The 19,740-nt window shown below is 37.3% G+C and overlaps 1 protein-coding gene across 2 annotated transcripts in view; it reads right to left on the bottom strand.

Moving 5' to 3' along the window:
• Nucleotides 1-19,740, bottom strand: part of LOC145692961 (calpain-5-like) — a 168,361-nt gene that overhangs the window by 15,076 nt on the left and 133,545 nt on the right. For both annotated transcript variants that reach the window (XM_081768555.1, XM_081768556.1), the window contains 2 exons: nt 15,272-15,480; nt 51-211 (listed from right to left, as the gene is read on the bottom strand). In XM_081768555.1, the coding sequence (XP_081624681.1) occupies nt 51-211; nt 15,272-15,480 (370 nt within the window). The remainder of the gene's footprint in view (nt 1-50; nt 212-15,271; nt 15,481-19,740) is intronic.

Raw genomic sequence — 19,740 nt, 5'->3', positions numbered from 1 at the left:
ATACTTTTAGTTTATTGAACGTATTATATTTCGTTACAGTTAGAGCTTACCGTTTGACTCTGGTTTGCCTTTCACCTTTGCTCTTGCATTTTTAAGGGTTTGTAGCTGCTCACCCTTCTTGATTATAAGCAAAGTAACTACTTTCTTATTCTGCTCGCAACAAAATAGTTGTCTGGAGAAAGGTATAACTGGGTACTCAGTATTAAGCTCCCTGTAAATAAGTGCAAACAAATTATATACATATAAATGTTTGGAAAAACTCATTAAAAAAATAGCGGTAGGAACACTAGAAATCCACAAATTTAGTCCAAAAATTGTGCAAAAAACGTTGTGAATGTAGATGTGTTTTCAATATGGCATTCGCAAGACATACCAAACACGTTAAAAAGTATGTTTTAAAAAAGCACTTAAGAATAATGTTACCACTCGAAGCGCCATATGAGAGCCACTTCTGATAAATTGTTGGTCGTACAGATATTGAATGTTTGCTTGAAGTATGGGTTACACGCTTGCTACATATGATGGAACTAGGGAATGGTCATTAGCCGTTGTACTATATCCCACACGTGTTCGATTACATCTAGAGATTTAGAAAGATAGGGTGAAGGCATACACCCAATAGAACAAGTTCGGTTGCACTTGTGGTATGGTACATGCATACATCATCCTGCTGAAAGATGGTCTCTCGCAGAACATGTACATAATGTCGTAGTATAGGATTCACGGTGCCACAAATGTATGACATATTAGTGAACATAACAGAGAGGAATGAAATATGTAGTTTATTGGTTCCTTACCGACATTGGTTCTATATGGCATTTGTGAGTATACACTGGATTTTTATAGCTCACCTGCAAGTCAAATACCGGTCAATGTGTCCGATAGAGAAGCAGTTAATACCATTGGATTCTATGCTGTCTATCCCTACATTCATGCGATGAGTAGGTGTCAAGGGTAATGGTAGAAGAGGAAAGCAGGATTGTACACCTACATCTAACAATAGATTGTTTACTACTCGTTGTTCTCATATGATGGCTCTGCTGCTACTAGAAGTTGTTCTATCAGTGAGGGTGGTCCGAACAATCTCATTTCCAAATGCTCCTCGATTCATCGTGGGACCACTAGAGAGAACGTTTACTGTGGAAACTCTTTGCTTTCGATGGTTTACTAACGTTTCACGAATCACGCGAATGGCAATTCTACAGAGCAACCACTCGACCTCACTTCGAACCACACTCGAGCTCACTTAATTTCACAAAATGTGTTCGCTAGTATATACAGACTGTAATCCACACAACAGTTTCGCACAAACAATCAAACTGTCGCGTTGTCCGACAACCTTTAAACTATTAGCAACATCCGTTCTACACGGTACAGATATGATCAACCTGCCGTCTCTAGAGTGCAGACATATATATTCTGTTGTGCGATTTTTCTCTTATCAAACTATGTACCAAGGTATATTTGGCGTTCCTACAGTAAATATTATTCTACATGGTTTAAGGTTACTGAAGTTGGATCAACTGTACCATATGCAAAAAGCACATTAACTAGATATATCTGACATTTCACAAATTCGAGATATTCTGCAGGTCGTCACATTTTTCACAAGTTTATTTTTAATTACTCATGTATTTTTAGGAATCAATTTTTGTTGTGCTTAGCATAGATGAACATTGCATTAACACTTTATCACCGTAGGCTTGCATCCCTTGCAGTTTGGCTTCTTGCAACGCTGTCTTGTCTTCATAACAAGAAGCCAGCTGCTCATCACACCTTTCTACATGATTTCTCAGTTTACCTCATGTTTCTTGTGGTCACTGAAATTAGTGGTACTACTATCGGGAATCGAGCCGGGACCAAGCAGACACGACCCAAACACCTAATCACTAAACTACGGAGACCCCGAATGAATTTACCTCTTCACATATTATTTAAAAAACAAATGAACAGTCCACCCTTGGCAATCAGTGTACGAAATAGATTTTATTGCAGTGGGAGGCAAGTGAAGTGAACCAATGTACACATGTACCCCAAAGTAGTGACTACTAGGTATTTATTAGAAAAAAATATGGAATGTAAGGAATGATCCTGTCCCCAGGGCTTCTCCTCCTGTCCTGCACCTTCCAGCATTTAAAGTTATTATATATATATATTTTCGCTATTGCCAAACAGAGTAAACAATTTGTGAGTGCATTATCGTTATTTTATAAAAATCATCAGTAACATTTATCATTATCAACACCATCTAAAAATATTATTTATTACTGCACTACTGATGAATGTCGCAGAAAAGCAACATACCATATTATCGTACTATCTCGAGAAACGTTTCACCCAAAATGGGTACCATTGCTACCACATAATTTTACATCACTCATAAGTGTAAAATATTTTGTATATTATAAGCACTTATATATACAACAAAAGATTCTACTGAGCAGCAGGAACATGTTGTTTTGTTGCCGCAAAACACTCATGTTAACAGAATTAGACAAAATAGTGAAAAGATGGCAAACTATGCAAAGATGAAGTGAGTATTACGTCGAAAATTCGTTCAAATTGGCATCTGCGGCCACCGCCACACACTGACTCGAAGCATGTACTAGTAGTATGTCGGAAATTTGTGGCAGTCTGTTCCCAAGCCTTGGGCCTGTTACACAGTATAGGTTAAAATCGTGCATCATCAAAAGCTCTCATAGTTTACATTATTTTTTATTTACGTATTTATATTCTCTTAATTAATTAATTAACTTTTGATTGGAGTTTAGCATCCTTTTGAGCAGTGAGTTTGTATGAGATATAGACCTTTAACTCTTCTGATTTCTGAAAAGGCCAAATTGTTGGCACTCGGTTATGTGGTGTGAGGGTGGCGGAAGTGGTAAGTGTGTTGGGCACGTCGTGAGGGACAGTGACGAAGGTGATGACGGAGACGGACTCCAAAACTCATGGTGAAACCACATCGACAAAGAGGAACAGTGGTCGGAAGAAAACAGTCACAAATCCCGCTGAATATTAAAACGAATTGTCCTTCAAAACCGTTGTGCGACTGCGGTGCATGTAACGGAGGGACTCAAGTAGCCCGTCCCACAGCCTGCGTTGACAATCACAGTCCGCTGTGAGTTACATGACGTGGACATACTGGGTGGGATTTCACAGGCGAAACTACTGACAAGGAACGATAACGTCTTAACACAACACCATTGCTGCTCGAATTTGCAACATAAGCCGGTAATGACTCGAAAAGTGCGATATGATGGCATGACTTATCGTTTATCTTATTTCAAAATGACGGACTGGGTGTGTGTGGTACACCCAAAGAAGCTTATGATCTGTATTGTCTCCGTTAACATTTAATTTAATTAGTGCTAAGTTCATGTAGTGCCAAAGCAAGGAACATTTGCAGAAACATAGATTTGAAGAAGAAATAAATAAAATTACAATAAAATTCCAGTTCATTTCAAAGAGAAGAGAAAAATAATTACTCATAAATTAACAGGTCAAAATATAAAGATAATGTAGGCTTTCAAAGAGAAACTTGACGCTTTCAATAGTACGTTTCCCCCAAAGCAATGTGGAGAAACTTAGCGAGAAGAAAACTCTAAACCTGAAGACACCACAAATAGAGATGCTGGTCTTTTTCAGAACTGCAATGGAGAATAACCAGAAGACACAGAAAGCTTTATAGAACTAAAGTCAAGGAGAACAAAGAAGAGAGAAGCAAACCAAAATGAGGGTCAAGCACTGCCAGAGAGAAGTGCTAAGAAGCAGAGCGAAGAGGGACAGAAGCCACAGGAGAACTGGCCCTTATGAGACCCAGACCCGGAAGAAAGACGAAGAGATGGTACTAACAGCAAACAGAAGCCAAAATCCCTAACATTTATCTGTATAATAAAAGGGGTACCACTTGGAAAAGAATTAGAACCAATCAAGACTGACTTCTGCAAATAGAACATTGTATTCTCGAACATCATAAGAATACGTATAATCAGAAGCTTCATTACTCCTACTACTACGGCTCTTCAGGACAAACCAAGAGAAATCCCATTTTCTCATAACATACGGAATACGTATCAGGGTTGTGCATGATAGTGTCGAAGAATTAAAAGTGCAGACAGGGCCAGATCTATGTTGGAATTGCTACCAATATGGGTACCGGAGCATTTTTCCAATGTCCCTTTCAAATCAAAAAAAATGAGCTTTAGGTCGGTGATACTACTAATATTGCAACTTGTTTCTGGCCTGCCCACTTGGAAGCTGAGCTTTTTCTTTCTTACAAAGTTGTAGATCACTTGATACCTACTACTGTTTTTCAGGGTTACTAATAATTCCGGCCAAAGCACGATTCTGGTTAAAAAGGGTGAGACATTGCCTCTGGAAGGCCACTTTTAATTTTTACTTTTGCCTACTGAGCTCTAAGGAAGGATTGGTGTTTATTGCCGTTGCCGGGTATCATTTTATACATCAACCTCCCGTTTGCTGAGCTATTTGTTATAGTGGCCTGTTATACCAAGGAAGCAAGCTGTTATGGTGCTTGCTACTACCTTAGGCTAGTTACAATTATATTCACTATAGTACCCTCCTTAAATAACTAACTTGAAGAGAAGACTTTACTGCCAAGCTGCACATATTCAACTTGGACCAATTGAAATTATATATACACATCTTGCCTTAAGTTTGACATATCGTTCGGTTGTTGTATATTTGAGCCTATTTGAATATTTATATTATTTCACAGCTGGCTGCATTCATCCTGTGCGTAATTGGAATTTTATCTACAGTACTTGCCTTGTGAAGAGGAAGCTTGCCTTGGGTTTTATATAGTCATTCGACTGAGACCTACTTCACAACTTGCCTTAAGTTTGACATAGTCGTTCGGTTGTTGTATATTGGAGCCTATTTAAATATTTATATTATTTCACAGGTTGCTTTTGTTTGACGTTATTACTCGGCTGGATAATGCATAGTTTGGAGATCTCTTTACAGGCTTTCAATATGACCCCCTCCTTGGCAATGACGGAATTCCAAATTTCGGGTAGCTTCTGTATTCCATCAAGAACGTTATCTTTGTGAAGCTGTCGAATGGTTCGAGTAACGGTTGCAAACAGCTCTTCCAGACATGGAAACTGACGTCCACGTATATATTGTTTCAACTTTGAGAACCGATCGTAGTCTGGTGGACTCATATCCGAACTGTAGGGAGCATGAGATAACATCTCCCAACCGTATTTGCAAAGCTTTTGACGCATATCATTAGCGGTGTGAGGGGCAGCGTTGTCGCGGAGAATCAATGGACTCGCCCTGAGCAACTACGATCAGATTTTGTGCATTTTCTTCAGTTTCAGCAGGAGCTCATAATAGTGCGTTTCTGTGACATTTCTTCTACATGGAACTCTGTCCGTTATGATACTGACTTGGTGACCGTAAGCAAAAATCATCATTTGCTTAATCTTTGATTGAGATCGGCGACACCTTTTTTTGGTCTCGGAGAAGATGGAGCTCTCCACTTCTTGAATTGTGATTTTAGCTCCGGCTCAAAGTCTCTGATCGACGTTTCATCAATAGCAATAATGCGACGCAGAAAGTCCTCACCTTTAATGTTAAATCTTTGTTTCAGCAACGTAGCATTGTCCAGACGTGTCTGCTTCAGTCAAGAAGTGACGGACCCATGGGACAAATTTTTCTCTTTTGTATACTTGTCAGAATTCGGTATACTGACGAATATGGAATCCGTATGAAGTTAGACAGTTCCTCACATGTCACACAGCGATCTTGTTGAAGTCAATCTGCCACAAGTTGCACACTTTTTTCATCGGTTGATAATTTCAGCCATCCTGGTCTTGCATGATCCTTATGCTCACATAACCACTATGGAAGCGAATAGCCCAACGAGAAACTGTACCATCGTCCACTGTTGTCTCACCACAAACTTCACGTAAGGCACTGTAAATTTCTATGGGGTTTCCGCCATGTAAAGTGTCAGTTTTTATGTACGATCTCTGTTCTTCAATAGACACGTTACCCAAGATACCTGCCGCCTTTATTTCCAACACCTGTCATTACCGCACTGTGTTTACTAGAGAGTGCAGAAGCACAAGTCCTCCTGCCTCAAGACCTCAGCTTCAATTGACGAAATGTTTACCTTGATTTCATCATCTACACCCCAGTGTTGCCATAGTGTGCATTATTTATGAAATGACCATCGTAAATGTTGAATAATTAACATTAATTAAAAATATACATATCGCCCAAGTTTCTTAACTAATCTTTATATTGAAACCAAGTTTGTAGCTAGGATTGGCCACGGGATTAAGCTCCACTTCATCACCTTCAGCCCGCCTGAAAATTTCACTTCTTTGTTGATATATATATATATACGATATGTTTGCTTCAATGGCATTTTCGGTAATAAATGTAGATAGAAGCACAAAAGTTAATTACATAAGAAATATGTTAGAAAGAATTATCAAAATTTGTAACCAAAATGTAGAAGAGAATGTTGAAATCTTTAAAGAACAGCTGTATGAGAATGGTTATAGTAAAAGGGATATCGTTAAAGCATCTGTGGTCTCTGGGAAAGGTAAAAGTGGGGAGGACAATGAAGGGGTATGGAAAGGTATTGTAGAGTTAGGAGAAGATACTGAGATTTTAAAAAAGATGTTAAGAAAGCAAGAAGTCAAGGTGTATAGAAAAGGAAGCAGAACTTTGTTGGACATGGTCAAAAGCAAAAGGAGGAAAAGGGAAAAGGAGAGCAGAAAGGTGTCATTTATTGTATAAATTGTAAGGATTGTGATATGAAATAGATTGGGGAGACGGGTAAATTATTGAAAGAAAAAATTAAACAACTTAAAAATGATGTCAAATATGGCAGAGAAACTAACGCAATCTTTAAACACGCAAAAGAAAAAGGACATGATGTGAACTGTGAAGAAGTTATTGTGCTGGAACGGAAAAAAAGGTTATGGCCGAGAAAGTGGAAAGAGGCCTGGTGGATAGAAAAGGAAGGGCATGTAAACTTAATGAATTGGACGAAAGGTATCAGCATTAATAAAGAATGGAGGAATATTATTGATAAATACAGAAAAATGTATGTGAATTGATGTATTCAAGGAGGGAGAAGGGGTTGTTTGCTCCTTGTAGTTTCTATCTGGTAGAATGTTATGTTTTCCCATTGGTCAGTTCAGATAGATTTCCACGCTTCTGATTGGCTGTTTGAGCGGGCCAATGAGAGAGCAGATAGGGTTATAAATTGTGTATATATGCTGGAGTAGGTTTTTGTATCACTCACAACATACTGACTCTAACGTTCGTGCGCACTCCACGGATAAAACGTTGTAAGCTGATCTACGCGTAATAATACATTAGCACACTAACTAAACGTGTCATTGGAAGGACTGTGGTAGGATAAGCATCGTTTGCATCACCAGGTTCCAAATAACATAAGACGTTCCCGGTCTTTTGAAAAGACCCGACACAGAACAAGACTTAGCGGCAGTTCTGTTCTTTTCAGAACTTAACTGTCAGTATTTTTGGCCCTTCTAAGAGCCACTTGACCTGAAAACCCGGTGTCAGCACCTTTAGCTGCCACCTCCTCTGGCCCTTCTAAGAGCCACAAGGTTAAATTACCCTCCTCGACACTGTTGACAGTTGACGCACCTAAAGAAATGGCTATAACTATTTGCTTGTCAGGTCCTCTTGAGTCTCCGAGCTCTGAGTAGGAACTCTCGTATGTACGGGCTTCACCGACAGCCGGGAAGCAAGTAGGGATAGCCAGTCCCAAAGAGACTGCTCCTTAGTTAGGCCTCCTTACAAACACACGCATTCACAGCCAACATATAATCCAGGCTCTGTCCATAAGAGCTGTAGAAAAGTCGGGGATAACAGCAAATCTCTTCAGAACCTGTTAGAGAGTGATCAATTAATGAAAAAATCGAAGGTAACACTTCCGCAACCGGGGCCTTCATTGTGAAATTGAATATTCAAAATGGCGCCCCCGCGCAAGTAACAAATTATATTTGAACTGAAATATCTTCTCACAGAAATAAGTTAGATACTTCGTTTTTGTGCCAAATTAAAGATAATTGATAGTTGAAGTAAGAAAACTGGATATATTGTTTACATGTTGCCGCCATATTAAAAAATAAAGTAATTGGGGCAAAAATTAGTTTTTCTCGTTTCTCTTTTTTCATTTCATGACAAATAACTATGAAGTTATTAAAAATATGAAAACGCAGTCCAAACTAATGAAAGGAGTATAATCTTAGAGCTTTCTATCGTTACCAATATCTTTAGTAGATCTTAAAAAATGACGGAGCTATTTAAATTTAAGTGGCGCAGGTTGTAGTGTTTCTGGACTGTCTAATAAATTACCGGAAAAACATTCACTACGCGCAAAACTTTCAAAGCTATTACTTTTCAACAAATTAAAATAGTCCATTCATTTTATCGATAAATTAAAGGTAATAGGTTGCTGTGTAGTAGGAAATGAAATAGTAATGTTACTGTATTTGTCAAATATTATTATTAACATGTTTGTTCATATAATATGTAGCTAATGTAATTATTATATTGTTTTATTTTGCAGACTTTGATGTCATGAGAATTTACTTTAATTTGATGGTAATATCATGTGTGCTTGTGAGAGCTCACTCAGCATTAATTCACTCAGCAGTAATTTTCAAGCAGTAATTCAGTCAGATACATTTCAAAGACGATAAGCTTTGCTTTTGTGCAAAGGTAGTCTTTTAAGACATATTGAATTTCAATTTTGTTTTCCAAAAAAGCCCAAAATCTCTCCATTTGCACCGGTAGGAATGTGTACATGACAGATTAGTTAGTAGTATAGGTGAGGCGGTTACCCTTTGCTGTCTTTCCACACTTTTGACCTATGTGATTAGATAGTCACATAAAATCCCTGCGGGTGCGTGTTTGAACATTGCTGAAGCTCCTGAAGAATACATCAAACAGATCAGCAAATCAACTAAACCTTTCACTTGAGTTTTACGAAGTTGAATCATAACATCAGTAATAATTGCAGTATTCATTGATGAATATCCTTCGAAAACGTACTCAGACGGTCCCAACAACTTTTGCAAGGTAAACAAAGTAGACGACTTTATTTGCTTGACGAAACAGTGGAAGTTTTCGTCTGTGAATGGTCTTCGACAACGGAGTTGTTTTGTACAAAAATCGTTCGTTTCGGAATGCCACATAAGCTTCATGGCTACGTGTCACGTAGTTCAAGATTTCTTCTGCATTAGAATCTGGTACAACTTCATGCGACGTGAAATGGTACAACTTCCCAGGACTGTGAACTTTGTACGGGATTTCCCTGCGCTCCATAAAATTCTACCATTCTGTTAACAGAGTTACGAATTTCATCAAGTACATTACCGAGAAACTCATGGTATGTTTGTGATATACCAAGAATCTGACTGAAGATTTGGCATGTCGAAAGAACTTCGTGGTACTACAGTTCCCACTCCGCAATATAATTCTTTCTGCGCGTCTGGCCCATAATTCCTTCCGATGATTTCTTCGATCTATTTATAATCTGTTCAAGTATCATATCAGCACCAACTGTGCTAAATTCATTGTTCGTTCTTTTGACTACGAAGTGGCCATTCATGAACTGAGCTTTTATTTCCGGGTGTTGAGTCTCCAAATTTCTAATTTGTTCAAGATAGAGGGACGCGCACCACACGAAATTGATTCGATTGAATGCCATGAATATCGGAAGCAACTGCTGTACAATATACAGATGCAGCGGCCAGTATCCTTCTTGGTCAGCTCTTATAAGGCTTTTCAACAGAAATAAAAGATGTAAAAACTGTTCAAGGCAGCGGCCCTGCTCTGAGATTGAGCTGAGTTTCTCTGAAAAGTTCTGCAAAGCTTCGATATTTCATCTGAATTTATGACCAACTGCATGAACTGGTAAGAGCACGCTAAGCTTGTCTTTCTTTCATAATAGTCATAGTGTCAACGAACTGCTGGATAACAGACGTATAATATTCACTTTCTTCTTCCAGGAAAGCCTTCCCTTTAGCATAAATACATCTGCAATCATAAACATACCTTTCACTGCCCTAACGTAGATAGTTCCTTTTAGAATACTCAAGGTTACTTTGCACCCAAAAGAATTTTATGAAAAGAGACTCCAAACCACTACCAGAAATGCACTTTCCTGTGCAGACAAGAAGGTCATGTGGAATGATCCTAGCATGAGGACCATGTTTGAAAATTCATTGCTTCTAAGTTGAATTTCGGCAGCAATACTACAGGCATTGAAGATTGGTTTAAGTGTATAATTAGGCTCTGGAAGTTTTTTCATTGCTGTGTATACACTATTATATTCCGTTACTGGACACGGCAGTACTGGAAGAAAGCCAACTTGTTTCTTGGAAACATCTGAATCCGTTATTATCGCATTCACAGTACTTCGCGTTAGAGTGGATTCTTTAATTTCTAGCTCGTATGCAGCATGCATTATGTCTTGAGTAAACTCTTTCTGACGCAGATTATCGATGTCCAAATCATACAGTTCAGGAGAAATTGTCAGCGTGTTTTGAATCGATATAGGTTTACCTTCCTTTATTATTTCTTCAATTGCTGAGATGGAAGCAAGAATCGAAGATCTTGGACTGGAGGTCTTGCTAATACCGACTTCGACAATTTTGGTTTCGATGGGAATTTTGTTGGCACTTCCCGGAAAAGCACCATGACTGTATCGTGGCTATCACGGATTCCTGACAGAGTAGCGTCTTCACGGTCGAAATTGTCCATAGTTCCTACCGTGAAACTATCACCCTGAGAGTGGCTTGAAAAAGACAAGGTGGAGGAACAGGTCTTTAGTGTATATTGTGCAAGGTTGCTTCGTGCTTGCATCTTTATAGCCAACTGACACACTTAATTTATTCATAGTTGAGATCAGTTGTCTGATTTTGTATTTCTCATAAATTGAATGTCACCATCAAATGCATGAGGGTTGCTTTCCTACTACAATATATATTATAGAATAAAATCTGGAAGATTGACTTCAATAATTCTGAAAATTTAGATTTTGTTGGTCGGAAAATTCTTCAAGATCATTTTCACTGTCTTCGTCAGTGATATGTAGATCTTCGCTTGTGCCCCAGATATGATGTTCAGCTTGACAACTCGTAGTACTTCTGCTAGGAAATCCAAAAGAGGTTGAGGAATTCTAGTTGTTGGCCAGGACTTATGAAGTTGCTGACTGTCCCCAAATTCTCCTTCAATACCGAAATTTGTGTGAAGGAGAGCCGTTCGTACTTCTTTCGCTGCACTCGTAAGTATGTTAATCGATCTCAGTTTGTCAGCTACATCTTCGGAACTAAATAGTGAGTTGAAACCTAGAATCGGTTTATTTCTTTTCGAAGGCTTCGAAAACCTTACTTTTTTTTCCAAAGTTTAACTTCGTTGTTATTAAAAGTCAGTTCACTGTTTCCATTAATGAAGTCTCGAATTTCCGACATTGGATACATGATTATTCAATGGATACATAATTTTATTTCTGACAGAACCACAAGGATTAAACTCAGCGATCAATACTCCAACAATCTCTCCATCCAACGAGGCGTTCCACAAGCATCAACAATAGCACCTCTAATTTACCTCTTATATGTCAATGGCACCCCCATCAATCCGAAGTTTAAAACACATCTTGGGCTCTTCGCAGACGACACCGCCTATTGGACCTCCACGTTACTTACGCGCAATGTACTTATCCGATTACGGAAACAAATAGCTGAATTTGCAAAATGCTGTCTTAAATGGAAATTGGAACTCAATCCACGGAAAACACAACTCATTCTGTTTATTCCACCTCGAAGACGTCTACATTCCGTTAAGGACACTCGCAATAAAATCAAAATCCAAAATCAAGGGATTCCAATCACGACAACAGCAAGATATCTTGGAGTGCTTCTTGATAAACGATTCACTCTTAACGCCCACATACAAGATGTTAGAAAAGAGGTATTCACACCATTCTAGCCCTCGTTGAATAGGTATAAATCCCTCGTTGAACCTTAAAAACAAGATATATCTCTACAAAATGATCATTCGCCCCACGCACCTTCATGGCCATCCTCTATATTCTAGACATAACATAGCTGATGTGTCGAGAGCGGAGCGCTTCTGGATTAGGAAAATCACCAACAATTTTCAAGATAATGTAAAGCCATACCACGAACAATTTCGACTACTACCAATTAAAGATGTAATCATCCAACTCAACAGAAGATACAGAGACAGAAGTTTGCAAAAACAGTTCTTCAACGACAACTTCACCAACCAAGAAAGAACTCCAACGAATCCACCCAAACCACCCTACAATCTATCCTAACAATGTAAAAAAAGCCATAAAATCATAACCCTCCAATCTACCAAGGCATGTTCTCCCACCATCCTTACATAACTAAATTAACCCACAATTAACCTATTTCACACATATCATCACTGTGCACCAACATGATAACATCCATATCAGACTCTTTCATTTCAGTATAGGACGACAAGTACAGATCCACTTCACAAGACCAGGTTCGGCTACGCACACCATCGGTAACACACACAATTACTAAAACACAGGTCTAGCGATTTGTTCATTTCTCTTCCGCTACACAAAACGTTTCTTACACTGAATAACATAGCACCATATGCTAGATGCCCATCTCTGCCTGTTGGCAGAGTAAAGTTATTATTCTTGTCTTGTCTTGTCTTGTATCACTCAGTGTACGTCTGATGAGAATCTTGGCTAGAAGATCGAAACGTCACGTGTAAATGTGTTTTTATTATATAAGTGCAGTCTTATTCAGCAGTGTATTTATTTTTCTGGTAATAAATCATAAAGAATAAAATATATTGTATTGCAAGTGGTAACACAATAAAACAAAACTGCCACGTATTACTTTAGCTGTATATGAATTCCTCTACAAGAGCGAGCGTTATCAAATATATCACAAAATAAAAACCTTCAATAAAATATATCAATATATTAATTAACGCAAAAATAGATTGAACAATTGTGTACATAGGGAAATGTATGAAAAAGGGAATTTTTAAATAGGGTATTGTGTAAAAACATGCGATTATCTGTTCGCTCATTCTAAATACAAACATTTTGAGCAAAAAATCTTAATTGGGCAATAATCGGCCACAAGTTTTATAAGATACATGATCTACAAAGAAAATATTAAAAAAATATGGAGTACTTTACTTACTTACTTTGGAAAGTGCTACTCCTGATCTAAGTCAGAATCGTTTGTTTACGAATCTGTTATTTTCACCAAAACTCTCTTTGAGTTACTCAAAACAGACTGAAGATCTCTGTAACTGTCTTCAATATCCTCCATATGTCTTATCTTTTTTCTTCAATTTTCAACACTAATTTTGCTAAATGCACCACTTCATAGAGATACCATTTTTTGGTTGGGGTTTGCTTTCCAAATTTTGGGATGCTATTGTCCGTTTCAATTGTGACCACAACATTTTGATTTGGTTAAGTATGCAACTATATGAAGGTAATCTTAATACAACATATCCATATGATGCCGCAAGTTCGTCTATTACATACCGTTTTCTTCTTTCGTTTGCACTCAATTGTTCATTAATAATTTGGAAAAGTACAGATATTATCGCGACTGGACTAGGTATGGTGATATTGTGGATTCACATATAATTGAGAATAGTTTCTTTTCTTCACGAAGAATTAGGCTTCGGATTAATTATACGACTATGGCAGGGGTGCCCACAAGGGGGGGGCTATGACGCAAACTGCGTCATTGAAATATTTGGGGTTAAAAATCTATATAAATATGTTTGAGGAGGTGTAAAAATTAATCGAAAATATTTATTTTTCATGGAAGAACACCTACGGATAGACAATTGAGTTGGGTGCGTCATGGATATGAGGGGGGTGGGCACCACTGAGTATGCTAAGGGGCATTATCCAAAACTATAACTGATGTCTTCTCTAAGCGTTTTAGCATGGAGTTTTCAAACTAATACTCGAAAATTTCAGTGTTTATTGTCTTATGATAGTCGGCACGAGCATTAGACATCTTCGTGTTATTTATAAATAAAGCATCATCCACAAACCAAATCGGCCACCACAGTACATAATAACGATCCTTTCCTCTTTTTCGTCTGAAGTTATAACTGTGGAATTGTGAGAGTCGTCGGACCAATTTTTCATTTCGCATCTGTTGCAATCATACCACGTTTCCTTTAGGTACATGTCGTAGTATTCTCCGGAAGAGTAAGTTTTAATTTTTTATGTCACAATATTCCGCGGAACGGTGAGCTTTAATTTCTTACAGATAATGGGTATCTCCAAGCAATAACTTCATTGGACTCACATTTCGTGCTTTTGCTAGACATTGATTTATACGTGATACACGATGTAACGTTATGATGGAATAAGAAAATTCATAGTTAGTTCTAGATGTCTTCTCACACATAATTTGAGACAGCGTTCTTGTAGTAGGTGATACTCCTTTCTTAAGCACTCATATCACGTACGTCGCAGGAAATCACGAGTAAAATAACCTATTTTGTCAAACGGCAACTGCTTTCTGCTCATTTGTCGTTTTGTTAAAGTTCAATAAACACGAGGATCTAGAATTTTAACATATCGTATTTTTATTACAGTGTGTCCAATCTGTAGCGTCTGGTGTTAGTTTGATAATATTTCTGCTGGGAAAAATTTCACAGTTTCGAACAACTTCAGCAAAAACTTTTATACAGTCCTGGTCATAGAAAGATGAACCTAGATCCTTATGAATTCCCTTTATGTCTGGTTAATTTTCCCTGGATTGTTGTAGACAGGGGTGGAAATTGAAAACAATATCACTGAAGTCATAATGTAATCTTTTCCTCTACGTGTAAATCAAATATATCTGCCATAGAGGAAAATACTGCAGTTAAGTCGCAAATTTAATATATGATTTATCTAGAACTATTAAAACAACCGACATAGAAGTAGAGGCAACATCATAAGTACAAATAGACTACAATGATAAACATTCTGTTTCACGTGATTTGTTTCTTGTTTCACTGCAATGGTTTATACGTTGCAAGAGAGAATAGCCAATTAGCTTTTGAATAATGAAAGGATATAAATAGATATGCTTATTGCCATTTACAAGTAAAAGGGAACAGAGAGGAAGTAATTATGAAAACACATTAAGGTTCTACAATTTATAGGTCTATAAATACATTAAATATCCTATATGAAAAAGTAATACTATACCTCAGATTGTTGTAAGAAAATTTTGTAATAACTCTTAAGTAAAAATTCCCCAAATGTCTTGGATCACGTAATGTGGGAATTATTAAGTAAGTCCCTCTCTTCAAAATACCTTCGTGATAAATGTGTCTCTTAGCACGGTATTCCGATGTGGTTACTAGTGGCATTTCTTCCCAAAGGTGGTGAAGACGATGCTCTATGTTTGATGCTACCTGTTGGGACATAATAGTATAAGCATTAAATACTAGTCACATCATACAGTTATATCTTTACTATTTGCATTATTTCTCAGAAGGGGTTAAGACGATATTCTCATTGTTTTCTGTTAAACATTACGTAAGTGTAAACATTAAACACTAAACATGTCAGAAGTTTATAATAGAGTAAATAAAGAATGACAGAAATATTTTCTTAGTAATTAAAAAATAGGCTGATATTCTTAATTGTTCTTTATATTTTTTAGGTAAAGATATAAGATAGCTATAAGATCTAGAAACTGAATTTCCTTTAATTTCCACAATTTAGGTACACTAGCATTGAATAACTTCGAAAAATTTAAAAATACATGTTTTATTCCTCACTTGTTATTGTATTAATGTATTTTGTTAGCCCACAATTTTCCAGCTAAATACATATTTCTTGAGATTCTGAGAGACAAGTTTGAGATTTCGATATATTATTGTGCTCTGGTTTTAACCTGACTGAAACTGTCTTAAAACGTCTGTTTAAAATGTTTTGCTTTAATCAATGCAGGCCCATGGCTACAAATTTTAACAATTTCGTTTCTGGCCTTACGCAAAATCCGACTTGTTTTCAGTTAAATGTATTTTTAAAACATGTATAGCAGGTAGCTAAAACATAGGCATGTGAAATACATGGCAAATATATTTTCAAACATTTTGTTTAAGGTGAATACAATATATATTGGCATTATTGAGTAGGATTGCTACAATATTACTTCAAATAAGTGGCATTTTATTTTTATTAAAAAAACATAAAAACATAATGTGGGAAAGGAGCAAAACTTGTTTATTATTGTTGTCATTGATGACGCTGCTACAGAGTTTGCTATTTGTCGTTAATTCATGATATTCCTTCATGTGTTACCGTAAGAAACGACCTTAGAGTCCGCACCAATGCTCCACAAACCGATAAATACATTAAATCCAAAACAAAATATATTGCATACTCTAACCGGTGCCCATGTACGTTATTGTAAAATATCTACGATGTTCACACAGATCCCGCCGAAACTACTTCAAAGTAAGTGGCACCAATATTTAAGTATTTCCTGTCAACATTTTTGTCCCTTTACTTAATGAATTTTACACCCTCGAAGTAATATAGAAATGGATTAAAGAAGAAATGTTTGATTTAAAAGAATCACACAAAACATTTTTTCTATTCTCATTGGGCGCGTTTTTTCTTTAGGCAGATTTCCACGTCTTCTTTTTCTTATTGCCATTGCTTAATAATTGTTGTAACCAACCAGGTATCGGGTCGCTGTTCGGGTTGTCATTTATTTGTAATCGCCCAGTGTCGCTGTTTGTGGTTCCTTGTCCTACCAATAAGTATTCTCCTGAGACCTGGACTTACCTGGGTAGGACGTTGACGGACCTCTCCAAGACGGGGTTACAAAATTGTTTCCAAATCGCTCGTCGGTTTCAATGATGAGAACAACATTGAGCGCCGAGAGATTCGGATGTCTCGTCATGAAAACCTCACGGACGATCAGACGGTTATCCTGACCATAACGCACACAAACATCATTCGCACACACAACGAAAACACAGTAGGTTAAATAACACTATACTTATTTATTAGAATACTATTAAAAAGAAGAACGAAGAGAAATGATCACAACATTTAACACTATATATATATCGCACTTTACTTTTCATTATATTGTAGCCCTTTATCACTTTCATATATATATAGAAAATTATAATTGAGATTTCACTATAAATGCTTTTCTTACACCATTGACGCACTTGGGGGATTAGCACTAGGGGAAAAGTTGCCGGGATAATACCACAACTAGTAATCTAGTTGCTGCTCCAAACAGTCTTGAAGAGTTGAGATGAGTCTTCAGCAAAATAACACAGTCTCCAAAGTGGAATGCTAATGTTGGAGGGCGCGTTCGTAACTTATACGCACAAGGTATGTGAACCTGGGACTTCACTAGTTGGGGCTAGCAGTAAGAAAACGTCCTTCACCGGCTAATAGCTTGTGCCCCTTAACAGAAAGTCATACTTGATTCCCGATGCGACGTGCGTGGTTACGGCGTTCAAACCTAGAGTCAAACTCTTCGAGCGCAAAGGTTCGAGATACGAGCTGCAATGGTTCACTGAAGAATGTTGGCAGTTCATTCTAAAAACCACTCAGTTAAATCACCTATATGCACATGCAAACAGAATACGAAAAAGAATTTATGTTAATTTTAGTCCACTGGCCACGACGCACCAGACATTGCGATAACTCAGGCGTGAGAAAGAACAGATAACAAACCGGAAAAGCGATGTAGCTCGTGCCATTCGGTCGCTTGGACACCTGTTCTACTCTGATCTGCTCTAATCTACTGCAATATTTCCATAAACGATTAAAGAAAGCACTTAATTCAGTTTCAAATAACAGTAGAATATAGACTGTACATATTAATAAGTCAAGGAGAAAAACTGAAAAGGTTCGTCGCTCACTGAAACGTTCTCACCAGAAAGCAGTTTTAAAAATATATATGAAAAAACGATAAAAGACTTCTTTGTCCAGTTGCGTGGGAAGGAAGCAATTCCCACCGAAGAAAGAACTTATTATGTCGCAGAATAAAGTATAAATCGAAAAAATAATCACTGTCTTTACGAAATATACAGAGCGTCCACAAAAAATAATTCTTTAACTTGGTGGCGGTTATAATGTATGAGTTGTTTAATTTCTTTCTGCTCCTTAATTATCTTCCGCAATATTCTTCTCATCTTTATCCGCAAATTGGACACACATTTTTCTCGTCGCCCTGTTCCTCTTGCTAGGTATCTTTCGGCTAGTTAAATCGTTTTGAAGTGGAAGTTGGTCCATTAGGTAGAATCATTGATATAATTTCCTGAACTTCTTGACTGATGATTGTGCAGTTGGACCCTTATAGAGTTGGAATATCAACGGAATTCGTCGAAGACTGTGAGGGTTGAAATTTGTCTGAATCCACTTTGGAGAGTATATAGTTCGGAAGTTCTGACAAATCCAATAATCTAAAATTGTAGTCTTTCGGGTTCTCGTCAAAGTTTTCCTGTGCGAACTCAATTAAACTGTCAAGTTGAAATAAATCAGCAATGGTTTTATGAATCAAGGCGAATGATAGGTATTGTCTGAATCCTGGCTATTATTAAAGGCTTCTTCAATGTTCTGCATTGACTTCTTTTGTGAGTGTTTTAGAAGATGTCACTGACTGTGAGGGTACCTTTGGAGATGTCGCTGACAATAAAGGACACGCCACAGCAAAATGTTGTAGCTTACTACGTCGAAAGCAAGTCTTGTTCCAGATCGGACATATTTCTCGGACATGCTTCAAGTTATATTTCAAACATGAGATCAGTTATTTACTAGGCCTACTTTTTTTAAGAATTGTTATCACCAGAGATTGGACACCTCGCAAAGTAAAATTTCTTCGTTTGCTTTTATCACCATTCATGTCCCAGAATAACATTAGTCTGGGACACTTAGAGTTACTGGTTGGAAGATTCCATAGCTGTTGCTATCTAAATAACTTTCTGAAGAGTCAGATCCTTAGTTGTCAAAAGCGTACGTTTGGTGACTTCATGTGTGATTCTGATAATTGTTTGTTCTCTGATATTGTTCTCCAAATAGTACGAATGTGCAGAGTAGAAAGCCTGTTTCCGCAATTCCAACACAAAACTATTCATCGATTGATGTTCTTTTTGTTTCCATATATGTGAAATTGACATCGCTGGGTGATATACATAATTTGTAGTTGCTGCGTAATGTTCCTCCATAAGTAGTACCTGTTGCTTATACGTTTTGGATTAAGGAAATTCCGGTCAACACATATCAAGCATCTGTTCCTACGCTTCTTCATCAACTATACCAACAATTATTGATACCTCCATGGTTGCTGGCATTTGTGATGCCATTAGAAGGTGTTCAAAACTCACAATGTAAGATTGGATGCGGACTTAAATTACATTAAACGGTTGAAAAACATTGAGATGTGTCATGCTGAGAACGTAACACTCTTGCTAATCTGCGTCAGTTGATATTATTTTAAAAAGAATGACAGATTATAAAAAAACAAAATAGAGTACTTCAAGATTCACTCTACAATGTTATTAACATTATAGATGAATGAAAAAAGAGACAAAGGTGTGTAGGCTATATTATCCGAACAGATATCTGTTAATTACTGTTACTAATAGTACACGACATACTGATATTATCTAATAAAAGCATTGTCCACACCATCGCTC

The sequence above is a fragment of the Thermobia domestica genome, chromosome 8 (assembly GCF_964235325.1).
Source record: "Thermobia domestica chromosome 8, izTheDome1.hap1.1, whole genome shotgun sequence".
Lineage (NCBI taxonomy): Eukaryota > Metazoa > Arthropoda > Insecta > Zygentoma > Lepismatidae > Thermobia > Thermobia domestica.
Note: the sequence above shows the minus strand (reverse complement) of the source record. Positions and strands in the feature narration are given on the sequence as shown.